A 17227-nucleotide genomic window follows, 5' to 3' on the forward strand; every position below is an offset into this window, starting at 1 on the left:
TCAAAGGTGGGATGGGCTGCTAGGAATTCTGGGTGCTCATTCACTGCAATGTAGAGCCAATGCAGATAGAGTTGATATCTCTATGGGTTTGGGAATCTTTTTTTTTCCCCTTATCCTCTCTTGAGAGACAACAGAATGATGGTCAGTTTCTAGCTATAAAGACAATAACATTTTTGCTTATTGTCAAAATGGTCCACTGTGATTTATCAAAAAACAAAAAATACCACAACAAGCCTAGGGATATGTGAAAAAAAATCCTGCCTAAAATATTCCTCCAGGGAAGGGAGAGGAAAAACGGCAGTGGAGTAGACCTACTCAGTTCCACGTAATGTCAACTGGGGTCCAAAGACCAACTCTGAAATGTACCTGGTTACTCTGAACAGGGTATGGCTTCTCCCAAATAATTACCCCAACAAAGCAAAATCCTCCATTCAGTTGGGCCATGGGAACTTCATCTGTCTTTCACATGGAAGGTTTTACTTTTAAAAGGTCTACTAAGCCAAAGGCCACTCTTTCCCAATTAAACCAAGCAGAAAAAACAAAGTGACATAAACTGGGCTCTGTAGTTGTAATTATATCATTTCTTAAACTCTTCATTCTTACACCATAATTCCACAGAATAGGACCTCTACTTCTTTTAATTAGAACGAAATCCACAGCCAGGACATTTTAGGGAACAACCTTGCCAGATTTGTAGCTCCACAACATTCCCTTACCATCCAGGCCACTGGATTTCCAGAAAAGGCACCCAGCCATCCCTTACTTGCTCAGGCCTTTGGAATTTTCCATCTTTGGCTAAAGAAAAAGGTTAAAAAAAATAAACACCATAATGGCCCTGTCCCATGGAGAACACTTTTTGAGCAAACACTGAGGAGAGAGGAAAGGAAGAGGTGAGAAAAAGATAAGAATGGGAGAGTGGGAATGTGCCCACCCACAGTGGAATGAGCATGGTGGAAGGGAAAGCAAAGGGCCTGGCTATGGGAGAGGTATGGCGGTGAGGCTGGACCAGGGAGTCAGTTATACAGATTATCCTGGAATGTGAGTGACACAGCAGAGGTGAACACCAGGAGCAGCAGTTGAGGAAAATCAGAATGAGGGGATAACAGTAGGGGATAGTAGAAGGTGGAAAGGGAAAGAAAGCAACTTAGTAGGGAGAGGACATAGTAAGAGGAAGCCAGTCCTGGTGAAGGCCACTCTCAGAGGAAGTCTCAAGGGCTCAGAGTGGCAGCCTTCAAATTCAATGCTCCCATTCCTGTCTAGCAGGGTTTGCTGCCTTGAGAAATATGGGTCTGGAATAGGTGTGAGCTGTTGCCCCATCTACCTGAGGATGTCGAGGAAGTGAGGGTAGACAAACCTCACACATGAGTCCCTCCACCCTAGAAACCTCAAAAGAAATCTGGCCTTTACAGGTTTCTGGTGCTCACAAATCCTATCCTCCACCTAAATTGGAGAATTGGGTTCCAAATACCATATACAGTAGGGAACTGCATACAAGTTTTCCCTATGTTCCTCAACTAATTGATTTAGGGTCTTGAATTATGGAAGTTGACCATGTGCACTGACTGCCTCCATCCCCTGAATAAGTGTCTAGACACCACTTTTGTCCCAAACAAAACTGTTCCGTTAACTAACTCAAGGGGTTCGCTGCTTGGGGCACTCTATTTAAAAACAAGAGACGGTTGTCACAAAGTAGTGTTATTTTACTTGCAGCAAGGAAAGGAGGCAGGATTCTTACCTAAAGCTCTGCCTCCCTGAAGGAAGGCTTAGCCATTGTTTATATACACCATTTGGTTATATGTTGATTTCTTCCTTGCAGTTGGCTACTTTCAACCCTTTGTGTTCCTGTCAGCTCATCCTGTTTACGACTGCATCTACAAAATGCTGTGCCTTATTTTAATATTTAGCAAGAAATAACATTTAGAACTGCCCAGACCTTGAGAGACCCTTGTTCTATCTAACAGTTCTATTTACCTAGTACAATTTCTAAAGGGTTTGATTTCTTCCTGTCTGAATCTAAAAATATACTCATTAAATATTGTTAATATTTTAATCTCTGGTCTCTTGGTCTACTACAATGAAAAAAAAAAACAAACATACACACAAACCCTTCCTTCCATCTTAACTTTTTTTTTAAATCTTTTAGTTTCCTCAAATTAAGTCCTTGTTTTGCCTTCCTTTCCCCAAACCTCTCTGCAACCTTGCCCTAAGTGGATTTAATCCACTAAAAAGAAATCAGTGAAAATACATTCTCTGCTTCTTTTCAATTCAAGCAATAGTTCTAAAAGCCATTTCCCTTGGGATCTGAGCATGAACTGAGGAAAGTATCTTTTCCTTCAGCTAAGGCTCTCTTCCACAGCTCAGCATGTCTTTCTTTCTCTCTAGCTCCCTCTCTAACAACACACTTGCTTTCTAGTTCCTTCTGGTATAAACCACAGCCCCGCATGTTCAAGTTCTAAGGCATCGACTCTGTCGCAAAGCTCATTGATTGAATGCATATATAGCTGCCCCCATAAGCCATGAATTTCAGATGAGAGCCTGTAACAAAGCAAAAATCCCCTGGTCCTGACCAGGTAGCTTGGTTAGAGCATCGTCCCCATACGTCAACGCTGTGGGTTCGATCACCGGTCAGGGCACATACAAGAATCAACCAATGAATGTGTAAATAAATGGAACAACAAATCTCTCTCTCTCTCAAATCAATAAATTTTAAAAAATTAAAACGTAAAAAATCTCTAACAGAAAAGTAGTAAATCAGTAAAATAATATGAAATAAAATATAATAAGCCAAGTTGAAGGGAAAGAGCCTATAATTTGAAGAAAATGAACACCAGTTTCTAAAGAAGATTTAAATAGTATTTATTAAAGAGTTAATAAATACTCTTTCATGTTTTAGAGATAGTAGAGATTAGTAGTATACAAATACATTAGAAAAAAATTTAAGATAATTCCAGTGAAAACATCTGAATTTTTTTAAATTGAGGCGGCTTATAAGGAAAATTGAAACTATTTTCCTATTGAGGTGGAAAAAATGAAAAATAGAACAGGAGAAAGTGAAGGCAGTTAATTTATATTTTGTACATATTTTGAAACAAAATCTGGGGGTTTCGTAACTTTTTACATAATGATTTTCAGTGCATCACAGCCAGGTCAGTTATCCAAGGGTCTAAAAAAAAAAAGCTGGGCGAGGCCTTGGAGCAATATAGCCATGGCCAATTAGAATTGATGTAAAAATAGAAAATGCAATCCACATCTATGATAGAGTACTTCTTTGAGCCAGTAAAGCTCTCTGCCAGACAGCTCATCATGAGGGCTGGTGCAAATGTGATCAGCCAGGAAGCTTTTGTGGTGCTTGTCTCTAAAATGGCAGTGACTAGATTTGGTGAAGAGAGGAAGTTTCAATTTCTCTCTCAATTGAAATCATCATGAAGCAGGAAGAAATCTGAGAGATTTTCCAGTCCTTCTCTCTGCTTCTCCAATCATATGTTTGTTTTTAGAAACCCATTTCTAAGAAAGTGTTATATAGGCAGTTAGATAGACATGAGCAGAGCAAGAACGACGGGGCCAGGTACAGAAACTCACCAGGGCAGAAAGCCCCAGATGCCTAGCAAGGAGCGAAACTGGGAAAACAGTTCCCCAGGGTGACCTATCCTCCCCTAGCATATCGCTGGTCATGCAGTTTACACCCCGTGAGCCTTTCCTCCCTAGAGACAACATCTAGGCCTCAGTTGTATTTCAGCTCCAGGCCCAGAAAAGCAGCAAAACCAGATAAGTGATGCTGTGGCTGCCTCAGGACCAGCTACACTGACTAGTGACCCCCTGCCCTGGCACCAACCAATCAGTGAGGACCATGACCCCGAAGAAGCACACCTGGAAAGCTGATGACTATTCTATTGAGACATTCCCCTGAGACACCCTCTAAGTTTCCCGCCTGTAAGAAAGAGATAAATATGCTCAGGACAAAGGACCCAGCTCTTGCTCTTCCCCCCAGGGAAGCATGCCAGCACCATCTCCAACGCCCCCAGGGGACCCCAGGAGACTTGCAACCAGGGGAGCAATGGGCAGCAGCAGCTCATCCCAGGCTTATTCCCTGAACCTTTCTCTAAGGCCCCCCTTCTCTCTGACTCCTCAGTGAGCCAAAGCGGCCCAGCCTAGGCTCTTCTGTTACTTCTTCTATGCACCTTTCTTGTTTCACTGTTCTAAATATATTTTTGCTGCTGCCAATAAGTTCTTGCTTTCTTTTCTACACTTTGTCTCTTGATTGAACTCTTTCCCTCAAGAAGACAAGAACCAAGGTTTCGTCATCTTCCCAGTAACATACTTGTCTCCTCAGTAACAAAAGGGTCCTCTAATTACCTTGGAAATGAAGGAAGGCCATGCACGGTCTAACTTGACCTTCAGGATGGTTGAAGTGCCTCTCACACAGGACACATGAGAGATGCCAGCCAGAGTTATTCTCTGTGATGTGCAGCCATCCCTTTCTCTTTTAAACACACACAGACCTACCTCTTTACTCTTTTCTTTAACTGAGGCTGGAAAATTCCATAGGCCTGAACTGGCTAAGTGCCTGCCAAGTGTCTGGCCAGCTTGTATCCTGAAACACCTCAAGTCTGAAAGCAGTGCCCACTTACAAGAACTCCAGACTGAGGGAGTTTTGTGTGGGATAAAAATGTTTAATTATGAAGAATTTAAGAAAACATCCAAATTGAAACTGCAGATTGCAAACCTGTATTGCTTTCTTTTGGCCAAAATTCTCAAAAGTGATTATGTGTCCTTGTTATTCTGTGAAGACTTCTGCACCTGGCTGTTTGCTGGTCTATTAGATCCCTGTCCCTCCTCCACCATAATGTCAGAATCTACAGTGGGAACCCACCTGACCCCAGCATTCCACCATTCCTCAACCTGCAGCAATGCCTGAGCAGTAAGCAGAATAATGGTTTCCCAAAGCTGTCCACATATTAAACCCTGGAACCTGTAACTATGTTATATTACAGGGCAAAGGGGATTTCGCAGGTGTGATTGAGTTAAGAAATTTGAGATGGGGAGATTATCCAGATGGGACCAATGAAATCATAAGGGTCCTTTTTAGTGAAAGAGAGAGGCAGAGAAGAGTCAGAATCAGAGAAGGAGATGTGATGGCAGCAGCAGTGTCGGTATGATGCAATGTGAGAAAGACTGGACAAGCCACTGCTGGCCTGAAGATGGAGGAAGGGACTATGAGCCAAGGAATGCAGGCAGCCTCGAGAAACTGGAAAAGGCAAGGAAACAGATTCTCCCCTGGAGCTTCTGAAGGGAGTGAGGCCTTGTGGACACCCATTTACAACCTCTGACCTCCAGCACTGTGAGATAATAAAGTTGTGTTGTTTTAAAACATGAAGTTTGTGGCAATTTGTTATAGCAGCTACAGGATACTAATAGGCCATGCATCTAATCCAACCCTCAGCAGGGCCACTGGCTAGAACGCGTCATCCCAGACACTGTCTCCTCTGAGTTCTCTAAGCAGGCATCCCTTTGGTCCACCATACCACCACGCTGAGTAAGCTATGATAAGGTCATGGTGAGGATAGGACAGACAGCTCTCCTCAAGACCAGCAATAAGACCAAGCCTTACTCCTAGAAGAACTGGGCAACTGACAGGAAAACCAAGGCATAGGGTTACATACAGGGTAGGGGATCAAGATAAGGACACAGTGACTGGGATAGTGACACAAGGGGACAAAGAAAAAGAAAAAATCCAGTGACTTTAAATGGATTTTAAAGACAGAGCAGAACCAATGGCTTATAGGGCTTGAGGCCCAGAGTCTGAATGAGAGAGCCTCTTATGTCTTATGCATAGACCCAGGCTGGTATCTGGGCCTGGTGCAGTGCTGAGCCAGCTCTGGATATCAGAGTAGCTCCAGCTACATGCAGAGAAAGGAGGGAAGGAGGCAGGGAAAGGGAGAAGGGCTTCAATTACAGAACTGAAGAAGCCTTATGGCCTGGCTGGTGTGGCTCAGTTAGTTGAGCATCGTCGTCCCATGCACCAGGAGGTCACCGTTGCGATTCCCGGTCAGGGCACATGCCTGGTCTGCAGGAATGATTCCCAGTAGGGGGCGTGTAGAAGGCAGCTGATCAATGTTTCTCTCTCATTTATATTTCTATCTATCTCTCCCTCTTCCTTCCTCTTTCGGAAATCAATGAAAACATTTTTATTTTATTATTTTTTTATTTTATTTTATTTTATTATTTTATTTTATTTTATATTTTATTTTATTTTATTTTAAAGGAGCCTTATGGAATTCTCCTCTGGCTCCTCTGATGAGAATTCTGCCAGACCATTTTGTTTGAAAAGGGCAAACAGAGGCCAAGTTCCCCTGCAAGCAGTCATGTTGGTCATTAGTAGTGGAGGAGCAATTATCCTCCGGGGCAGGTTAGCAGAGAGAGCGTTCTCTGCCCCACAAGCAATAGAGCATGATGTAAACACTCTGCTGGACAGAAGGGGCCCTATTGGCCTTGTAAGCTTTTATTTTTTTATTTTTTTAATTTTATTTTTGTTTAAAATATTACAGATGTCCCTTTTTCTCCCCAATGACCCGTTCCACTCTGTCCCTTCCCCCTTCCCAGTCCCTCGCCCCACCATTGTTCATGTCCCTGTAAGCTTTTAAATAACTATTTAGTTCAATTTTTGCAACAGTTGATTCAGAGCCCTGGTGAACTTAAGTTATTTCTTGGTGGTAAATTAGGCATCTTAGAAGGTAGTATCCTCTTCTGCAGGTCTCTGGGAAACCATTTAATGCACCAATGCATTAGGAACTTGTTAGCCTATGAAAATAAATTGGTTATGCCAATAGCATTCTTCCCCTCACACCATGAACACTGACAACAGGTCCTGCAAGGCATAGAGCTGGCAATTTCTCAAGTGGGAAAACTAAACTAACATAAAAGGCATGGAGAGAAATATATATGTTGTTATTTTTGGACAGCACTAACCCACTTGAAAAACATCATAAAAACAATTCCATGAAAATGATCCCATGGATCTCCGCAGGGCCAGTGTTCTGTAGCTTTTCTTTTCCATACAGTTCTTCAAATAGCAAAGAAAGGAAGAACAGCCAATTGCAAACAGTTCTCAAAATCCTTAGGCTTACTTTGGTAAGGAAAAATCTATACTGATCATGCCCACATTTCTCAATAACAACCCCACCTCTCCTTTTTTTTTTTTTTTTTTTTTTGTCTTCACCTCCTACTTTTCCACTAAAAACCTAAGCTTGTTCAGAAATAAACACTATTTCCCAATAGAAAGAGATCATTACCAAAACCACATAAAAAGAGCTTCCTCCACCTGATTTACTGTGGAATCTGGCCCAGGAGCTAGTACTTCTTTACCTAATTACTACAAAGGAACCGAGACATCTCCAGTTCATCATCTGTTCTGTCATTCAGTAAATATGGACAACCTACAGTCTGCCTCACCTGACACCGTGCCTCTGTTTCCCCACTTAGAGAAGAGAGGTGGTGATCATGTGGTATGTGTTTAATCATGACCTGTAAGAACATGCGAGGCCACAGGCATAATGGCATTTTTAACTCTTCATAAGTTTGGGGCTATAAAAATACAAGCTCTTGTCATCGTCTACAAAACATTTCCTACAAAGGCATTCCCCAGCCTCTTGACACATTTCACTGAAACACTTCAAATAAAGATGTTCTTTCCCAGAGGCCTGGAAGAACACTTGACTTCTTAGTTAAATCTCACCCAGTAAAATGTTTCAGTCATTAGAGAAAGCAGCATGATGGGAAAGCCCAAGTACCAGAATATCTTCAAACATTTCTCAGCAGCTCGAAACATATACAATCCGACACAAGCTGTCAGGAAAGGCAAAAATACAGCTTCCTGTGAGAGATCAACTCAATGGGTAATAAAAATAAGGTGGAGAAGAATTGCAGGAAATCATTAATAGCAAATTTAGGCATGATCGTGTGAGATTGTGCACAGACAATAGGTAAACCACGTGTCACTGGAGCAGATGGCATATTTTCTGCAGTACCGACTATGCTGGAAACCTGTACACGCTATTCCTAATAGAACTTATCCTGCTACCACAAAACCAGAATAGCCAAATAGAAAAGTACATTAATATCTTAGGAGACCTTTAAGATTTAAATGTTTCCACTAAAAATGCATACTTCCAAAATAAAGCTTTAAAAAGGCATTTGAATTTCAATACTCATTTGATTTTTGAAAGAGAGGATTAATGACTGAAAGAGATGTCAATAAAGTTTTGAGAGAGAAAGAGCACTAAAGTTCTATTTTTCCATACAGAGCCCAACTCTCCTCTATCCACCCTCTGTGTAAACTACAGTGAATAGGCTGTCATAAAAGTGACTGCTTCTGCAGGGGCCACATACACAAGTTCCCCAGACTGGAGGGCCTTCTCCCTGGGCACAGGACTGGGTGTTCCTCCCTACTAGAGGAGTAGCCTTCCCACATCAAACTAACTAGTCTAAAGGCGAGAACTGCCAAAGACCCAGAGCCCTAGCTCACATCCCCTGGGCTCTTAACCATGACCAAGTCCAACTGGAAATGGATATTACTAAGAACATAATGGAGATGGAGAGGGGTCTGTCAGCTTTTTTTTCCAGGAAGGGTCTGAGTCCTGGCTCAGCCATGTAGCTCACCCATTGGGCATGATCTGGAACAAGGAAACAAAATTAAAAAGCAAGGATACCTGCTTCCCTTCTGCCAGTTTACTTTTGTCTGTTGACTTGTAACACACAAAAGACTTCTCTTGCCCACCATAAAGCCTGGGAAAAATGAGAACCAATAGTTATCCAGGGCTTTCCATGTACCAAGCTCTGTTCTAAGTGCTTTGCATGCAAAAACTCCTTTAAGCCTTTCAACAAACCCAGAAGAGGGTTATCAAGGCACAGGAATATAACTGGCCCCAGGTCACCCAGCTGGTAAGTACATAAACTGAACTTTGAACCTGGGCTGTGTGCTCCCAGAGCCCACTCCAAAGCACTCTGCTCTAACAAGCACAAGCTTCCAAGCAAATTCCAGCCAAATGAGACTGTCCTTTTACCCCGCTTACTGCTCTGGGAGTCTCCAGGGTGGGGCCCTACAAGAATCAACAAGGCATCTGGCTCTACGTTAATATAAGCCACTGGCCAATGTTACCCATGAACCGCCCTGCACTCCTGTCAAACGCTAAAGGAAAACAGATCAAATCCCAAAGAGATATGTATCATAAAGTTACCGTTAGCATTTACAGAAAAAAAAGAAACTGCTCTAGCTACTTTTCCCTCCTGTGGTTTTCAGCCTTCCCTTCTGTGTTTAAAAAACAAAAAACTAATAATTTTTCAATGTTCCTTACTGACAATTCTGCACCTCAGAAGCCAAAACCAGGTAGGTGAACAAATTGACTTCTGAATTCCAATGAGCAAGAGGGGGTCCTGGGGTGGAACCCTGGGGATTTGGGAGGGTAGTTAAGCACTTTATACAGTCCCCAGAGGTCAAGTAAAGGAATGCCAAGATGACTAACACACGTACACTATATGCGAATTTCTCAGTGCCAGAGCTACCATTTACTTTCCTCATTCCCAGTTCTAAAAAGGCCACTGTAGTCAAATAAATGTAGGAAATGCCACAGAGATTAACACTGTTCATTAGCAAAGCCCTACTGAACATTGTTGAAGGCAGGAAAAATCAAACTCTTGAAAAACATTAAGGATCACAATAAAAGAGCTTGAGGTGCAAGGGCAGAAATGTTGTAAATAACTGAAAGTAGAAGGCAGAACCACTAGCCTCCTGCTGTGCTCCTATCTTCTCTGTTCTTTGCATACATGTAATCTCCCTTCTTAGCTGGTGAGTCCCTTGAGCACAGGAAATGTCCTATTCAGCTTCTTCAGGTACCTGGGGGAGGACACTAGTCAGTCCCTCATCAACACTGCTCAAACCCTGGTGGGAGCTGCCCCAGGGGGTGACATAATTTACCATCACAGATCTAACTGGAAGTTTGGGGCTGGCCTCAAGACCATTCCTCCACACCCTGCCTGACTCCCATTTCCCTAATCACCCCCAATGGTGCAAACCTCTACAATCAGCTAATCTTACAATCTCCTCTGGCTCTTCCTCCCCTTCCTGATCCCACTTGGAACACTTCTCTGTCCTCATGAACCTTGGTCTTTTGTCAAAATACATGGCTATTGCTCAGCCTTTTCCTGGAATGTTCTCCCCACCACCTTACTTAAATGAAACCTCGCTTTGCCCTGAACAACCCTCTCAAATTGAGGTGGTTCACTTTCTTTTTCCTTCCCGTAGTACAGAACATGCTTTTCCATCAGTTCACCAAAGCTGAGAAATCTCAAAATCATCTTGACTCCACCTCTTCTCTTCCCTCTCTTCCTCCCACTTCTTCCTCCCTGCCCCTTTCGTCCCCCTTCAAGAGTTACCAAATCCTGTTGATTTTATCACTGAAATACCTCTTACAGACTTTTCCCCTTATCTCCATTCTCACTACCTCTGCTAAAGCCTTTGTTATATCTCTCTCTGGAACTACATATTTTAACTAGTTACCTGGCCTCCAATCACCGAACATCCGGCCCATCCTACTTACTGTTGTTAGTGCATTTCCCACAGAGTAACTACTGCATTGCAGGCACTGAGTGAGGCACTGGGAATTGAGATACACAGCTTCTAACTTCATGACTCATATCCAGAATGAGTAAGAAATATTGTCCTCTTCCCCATTGCATTCTGATAGACCCTTCCAGAATGCATTTCCCCCCACACCAGATCTCTGGTTTTTTAACCTTTATGCTTTACTTATACATCAGGCACTTCCCATATATTGCCTTCTTTAATCCTCACAAGAACTCCATTACTTGCCTCAGTTCACAATGCAAGCATGTGACAGGTCAGATGCAAGCCCAGGTCTGACTCTTGAGCCTGTGCTCTTCCTCCCACACTTTAAGTAGGACACTGAGACCTTGGGAAAGAGCCCAAACAGGTTGACCAGGATGGTGAAGAATCTTGAAACAAAGTAATGTGAGGAATAAAGGAAAGAAATGAAGGCTTTTCGGCTTTTCAAAGAGTGAATTTAAAAATGACATGGTGGTGCCCGGCCGGGCGTGGCTCAGCGGTTGAGCATCGACCTAGGATCCAGGCGATCGGGGTTCGATTCCCGGTCAGGGCACATGCCCAGGTTGTGGGCTCAATCCCCAGCTGGGGGCGTGCAAGAGGCAGCCGATCAATGACTCTCTCATCATTGATGTTTCTATCTCTCTCTCCCTCTCCTTTCCTCTCTCTGAAATCAATAAAAATGTATTTAAAAAAAAAAAAAAAAATGACATGGTGGCTGTCTCCAAATGTTTAAAGGGTTGCCATGTAAAAGAGGAAGCAAACATATGCTGTGTAGCTGCGAACAGCAGAGCAAGGCCTAGCCCAGGATGGAACTTCAGAGTAAGTTTCAGCTCATGAACCTTTTCTAACAGTCCTCTAAAAGGCAGGGAGTGTTTAAGGAGAAGCCAAATAATCATTTTGCCAGGGACGAGTATAAGAGACATTCCTGCCCTGAGTGGGCAAGTGGTCTAGATCAGCATTTCTGTGCACATCAGACTCACCAGTTTTTAAAAATACAGACGCCTGGCCCCACCCCAGGCTTATCGAAACAGAATCTTGGGGGTGGAGACCGTTATTGCAAGAATTACAAACAAGGAAATAGTCTGTAAGAAGAGTCACTCAAATCCTCAAAATAAGAAATACAAATGGCTAATCAACATACAAAAACTGTTCAAGAGTTCTCAAAGAAATGCAAATTAGAAATGTGATGTACCATTTACCTCCTATCAGGTTACACAAATTAAGAAATATTAATAACCAGTGTTGGCATGGGAGAGAGGAAATGAACACACATATATCCTACTGGTGAAAGAGTAAATAGCAACAACTCTCTGCAGAGCAATTTAAGAATGTTTAGAGGAATTTTTAACACTAAAAGAGTGTCTAATGTCTTCGCAAGCAATTCCAATGCTAGAAATTTATCCAAAAGGGACAATCTAACAAGTCTGACAATGCCTGCTCAAAGATGTTCATTCAATTAATGTTTATACCAGTGCTGTCCAAAGGAACTTTCTATAATGATGGAAATGTTCTATGTCTGTGCCGTCTTATGTGGTGGCCACTAGCCAGACAGTGAGGATTTGAACTGTGGCAAGTGCAATTTAGGAGTGAATTTTTTAATTTTTAAATTTAATTTAAATTTAAATGTGGCTAGTAGTTACTGTGCTAGACAGCTCAGGTTTATAATCCCACAAAATTAGAAACTATCAAAATATCAAACAATAAAGGACAATTACCTATGTTACACCCAAAGTGGAATTTTGGCAGTCATTAAACATGATTATGTAGATTTTTATTTATTAGTGTGAATATTCAGACAATATTGGTAAGTGAAAAAAGCAATTTTAAAGCTTATATATTTATTTAATCCATGTTTTCTTTTCTTTTCTTTTTTTTAAAATATATTTTTTATTGATTTCACCGAGGAAAGGAGAGGGAGAGAGAAACATCAATGATGAGAGAGTCATTGATCAGCTGCAGCGCACAACTCGGGCATGTGCCCTGACCAGGAACCGAACCCTGATCGCCTGGATCCTAGTTTGATGCTCAATGGCTGAGCCACGCCAGGCCGGGCAATCCATGTTTTCATATATACACAAAGGAGACAGAGAGGAGTTTTGACATAAATATGTCAGAATATTGAGCTCCCTCTGAGTGATGAGATGCTGATGATTATTCTTTTCTGGTTTTCTAACTCTTCTACAGCACACATACATTATGTAATAAAACAATAAACGTTTCAGAAAGAAGGCTTACTGATGATTAGAATAGGAAAAGAATCAATCCAGAGAATCTAACGTGTTCATCTTAGAAAACAAACTCTACCATATTTCACAGCAAACTCTGAGCTGTGCTTTTGGAAAGATCCTCCAGGAGTATCTTGGCCCAGGACCTTCCTAATCTGGAAAGGCCCGCAGGAGTAGTGAGACTATTCCATGTTCAGGAACCAACACTCCAGGTAATTCTCCTGACTCTTAGTTCATTCAGATCCAAGCTAAGTCTCTGAATTGGAAACGCTTGGTCAAGAAGCCCACTGAAACTGGCTTTACTCCCAGTGTCAGTTGTTCTGTCCTATATTAAGTACTTTCCATAAATTCCCCAGGAGACAAGGGAGCAGAGGAGCTCCCTGAATCCTTTTCAGGCTTTCCCTAAATTCCAACCTAACAAACATTCCATGCAAAGGTAGTGTAAGCCAGGTGGGGGAGTCAACAGCTACAGAATCTTTTCAGCCATTCTCAGCTTTGGGGGAATTTTTCTCTGTAGGAGTTATTATATGAAATCTGGCTGTGCCTGCCAGGGGACATTGCATGCATTACCCGGCCTCAAGGGGCTACAACCTGTAATATCTAGCAACTCTTTCCTGATCTTCTGGCGCACAAGGAATTGAGGCTAAATTCAGCAGTAGCAAGCAAACAGTATTTAAACACCTAGTAGGTAACCTTCCCAGGCCCAATGACTCCTCTCAAGGAGAGGAGAATACAACAAATTTATCACATGCCATTGTTCCCCCAGACACAAATAGCTATATCCTGAATTATAACAAAAACAGCGTTAAAAACCTCTGCTTTTAAAACATGTATATATGTAAACACTTTTCAGTTAATCACATACACTCTTGGGTTATAATATTCTTCTCCATGCCTCCCTTGAGAACTCTCTGCCAGTGTTCAATTCTGTAATTACCCGTTTCCCTGGGTTAAAACTGACCTTCATAAAAATGCCATACAGGAAAATGCAGCAACGAAATAGTCTCTCTCTGTGTACTCCATTACATAGCTAACAGATTTGTGGAAGTCCTAACAACTGAATGAAGGTCTGAATACACAACTACATACTATATATAGCCCACGCCTTCTGAATTTTTCAAACAGTGAGCAAAAGGGAATGATGGTAGCAACATACCTACAAGGGTATAATTGTAAAAAAAAAAAAAAAAGAAAGAAAGAAAAAAAAGAAAACCAACCACCTAAACAGGAAATACTGTATTTGTTCAGCTTGGTGGGTTTTCAAAGTTCTAGTGACAGATACACCAGAGGAAAGCTTGAACTGCTGCGGGAATGACTCCATACTGAAGTCCTAATGACATTAGTGCCATGGGTTTAGAGCAGCAAGTGTAAGGTCCAACTTCAAATACTCCTAATAAATACTTTAGGGCTTATATCAGAAAAGAATCAGAAGTTATGGAGGCAGCTGTCACGTGGTCCACTGGCTATCTGGCCACTGTGGCACTGCTAACTCTGGTTACCAGCTCTTTGTGTCAAAAGCAGGGGCCAAGAAAGAGAGCCATTTGGGAGACTACATTCCATTTAAACCTGTTTCCTTATTTCTTAACTGAATGAACTGCTTGAAAATAGCACTCACTAAGGTGCCATGAATAATCTAAAATTGACTTGTGTACATGTTCTGGGTGTTCTATTGAGAAGGACATACGCACGGACAGACCCAACCCAGGTTGGAACTAATAAAAATATATGGAGAAGAAGTCATCCACATTCACTTATAATTGTAGTGCATCATTGTGTCTTGCACGCGGTAGAGGTTCAATAGATATCAGTTGATTAAAATTCCTAGAATCTGTTCTCCCCCTCCCCCCAAATTTCAATGTGGATCACAAGCCAGAGGAGTAATAAATATCATTCCTGTGCCTTGCCTGGTAAAAATCTGTGGCCTTGGTTCCAAGAAAGCTAGGCTGGCACTGTCTCCCAGAAGACTCTCCTCCCACTAATAGTTTTTCCAGCTTTGCCACACAGTCAATGGTTAGGAAGGAGCAGCTGCACCTGTGCTACACAAAATTCTTTTTAAAACCTAAAAACCTGGACAAGAGTGCTAAGATTAACTTTTTGCTGCTGAGGGTAGCAGGTCAAATGCTGGTCAAATCCCAGTGGAGGTTTGCTGAGTCCCATTTATTCTCTCGAGACCATCTGTCCACTTCACAGGCTCCCTTCACACAATGTGGTAAGCCAGCCACTGCTGCTCAAGCAAGGTTTTCTTTCTTCCTGAATTTAGGAAAGTATTTCCTGTGCTAGGCTGATTGAATCACTTGTTAGCAATTACCCAAGAGAGGGCCCTGGTATAAATGCCCTACACACAGCTTGCCTTTCTCTCTTAACTAGCTGATGACAAATCGAGGTTCTAATCTGACCCAACAGGACCTCATTCTAAAATCAGTGAGACACACAATAAGCCAAGTCCATTTAAACAACGTTAAAGGTCTGGGTTTTGCTCTGCTAAACAGCAGGATTAAACTTCCAAGGCTTCAGCCACCATAGAGAGAGATTTCTTTAAAGTCACTTGGCTTTGCACAGTTGTAGCTATTACGGATCAGATCTTTATCTCAAAGGTACACATTCTACCTTTGATCCTCCTCCAGAACTCCCACTAATGTCAACTTTCTCCACTGTTGGGATCAGGCCCCCGGCTTCCCTTTAATGTTGGTTTTATCGCAAATTCTACAATATCAACAGAAAAATTACAAGAAAAAGCTGTGAAATTCCCTTCCGATAAGTTGTTTTAACAACAACAACAACAATAAGGCCCACTCTCAAATGATGCAATTTAAACACAGCAGACGATACTAAAGGTAGAGAGTGGAGAGGAAATCGAACAACAAACAAAAAAAACCAAAGTAACAAAAAACACTCGTTAACCAGTCTGATTGCTTATTTAGGGCTTGCTCGCTAGTCCAGGAAATTAGCAACGACTGTCTAGAAAACAGGAGAAGGGGCAAGTGCCCGTTTAGCACCCATCCCCTTTCTCCAGTCAGACAATCCGGATGAGGCTGAGGATGTGATGGGAGGGTTCCCAGGGGGTCAGCGCGCTTTCAAATCCCCATCCCCCCAGCCCTAAGCGGTGGGATTCTCACTCCAGGTCCTCCATCCCTGAACTGGCACACCCCACCTTCCCCCAAACCCCCACGGCTCCCCATCTCCTTTCTCTGGAGCACTCCCAGGTCCCACGGGACTCCTCGCCCTGAAGCGGCCGACCCCGGCCCACTTGCCCCGGAACCCCGTTGTTTCCAGTCCCCTCCCTCCGCGGCTGCAGCAGCAGCAGCAGCACCTCTTCAACACCCATCACCACCCTCTTTCTCCCCAGTAGCAGGAGGAAGTCGCTCTGCTTCCTCTGTTCTCACCGCCCGCCAGAGCTTGGGCACCCCGGGCTTTTTGGGTGGGGTTCTTTTTTGTACACACCGTGTGTATGCGCGCGCGCGAGTGTGTAAGTGCAAAACGTTCAACGCATCCTTCCGCCTAGGCTGCCTCAGGTGCCAGCAGGCGGGAATCGGAATCCGGACGCTCCTGGTCCCCGGTTCTTTGTGGAGGGTCCAGGACTGCACGGGGTCCGCTCCCCAGCTTTCACCCCGGGCCTGGGTTCCGAGCCCCCGACGGCCCGCCAGCGTCCAGCTGGGCGCACAACCTTCCGCGCCCGGAAGCCGCAGAGCTGTCAGCAGGCGCCCAGGACTCGGACCCCGGCCAGCTGCGGCTGGTGCGCAAACTTACTGAACCAGAGACGAAGAGCGCGGGCGCACCGGGGAGCAGTCCGGAGCGCTGTCCCGGTCCCGGTCCCAGCCCCAGCCCCCGCGCGCGAGAAGCCATCCAGTGGCTCTCGCCCGGAGCGGGTACCCAGAGACGCCCCATGCCCCCGCCACTCACCAGCACCACGGAGCCCCGGACGGCTTCCGACACGCTCTGCCGAAGCTCAGCCGCCGTGCCAGGCTTGCTGAGCCGCTTGGTGAATTTGCGCACTTCGGCCATGGTCGCCGGTGCGGGTCTCGGCGGGTGTGCTCAGTGCCCCGGGCGGGGCCGGTGGCGGCCGCTGGTGCTCCCTCTGTTTACCCGAGGACCGGCCGGCCACATCGCCGCACCGCGCCCGCCAACCCCTTCCTCCCTCCCTCCCTCCCTCCCTCCTGCGGCTCCTCCCTCTCTCCCGCGGCTCCTCCCTCGTCCCCTCCCGCGCTCGCGCTCCGTCTAGCCCCTCGGCGGCGGCGGCGGCCGCTCCCTCCCCTAGAAAAATCAAGCCCAGCGCGCGAAGATCCCAAGGAGGAGGGCGTGTCTGGGAGGAAGGGTGTGGGGAGGGGGTGGCGGAGGAAGAGCTGGGGGGGGGGGGCGAGGTCACGAGGGAAGAGGGGGAAGTGGC

At 44.2% G+C, this 17227-nt stretch overlaps 1 protein-coding gene across 2 annotated transcripts in view; it reads right to left on the reverse strand.

The window, feature by feature from the left end:
• Nucleotides 1–16849, reverse strand: part of DOCK11 (dedicator of cytokinesis 11) — a 172129-nt gene extending 155280 nt beyond the window's left edge. For both annotated transcript variants that reach the window (XM_016202704.2, XM_087829402.1), the window contains exon 1: nucleotides 16744–16849. In XM_016202704.2, the coding sequence (XP_016058190.2) occupies nucleotides 16744–16845 (102 nt within the window). In that variant the 5' untranslated portion in view covers nucleotides 16846–16849. The remainder of the gene's footprint in view (nucleotides 1–16743) is intronic.
• Between the last annotated feature and the right edge of the window lie 378 nt (nucleotides 16850–17227).

Source organism: Miniopterus natalensis, chromosome X (assembly GCF_054644295.1).
Source record: "Miniopterus natalensis isolate mMinNat1 chromosome X, mMinNat1.hap1, whole genome shotgun sequence".
Taxonomy (NCBI): domain Eukaryota; kingdom Metazoa; phylum Chordata; class Mammalia; order Chiroptera; family Miniopteridae; genus Miniopterus; species Miniopterus natalensis.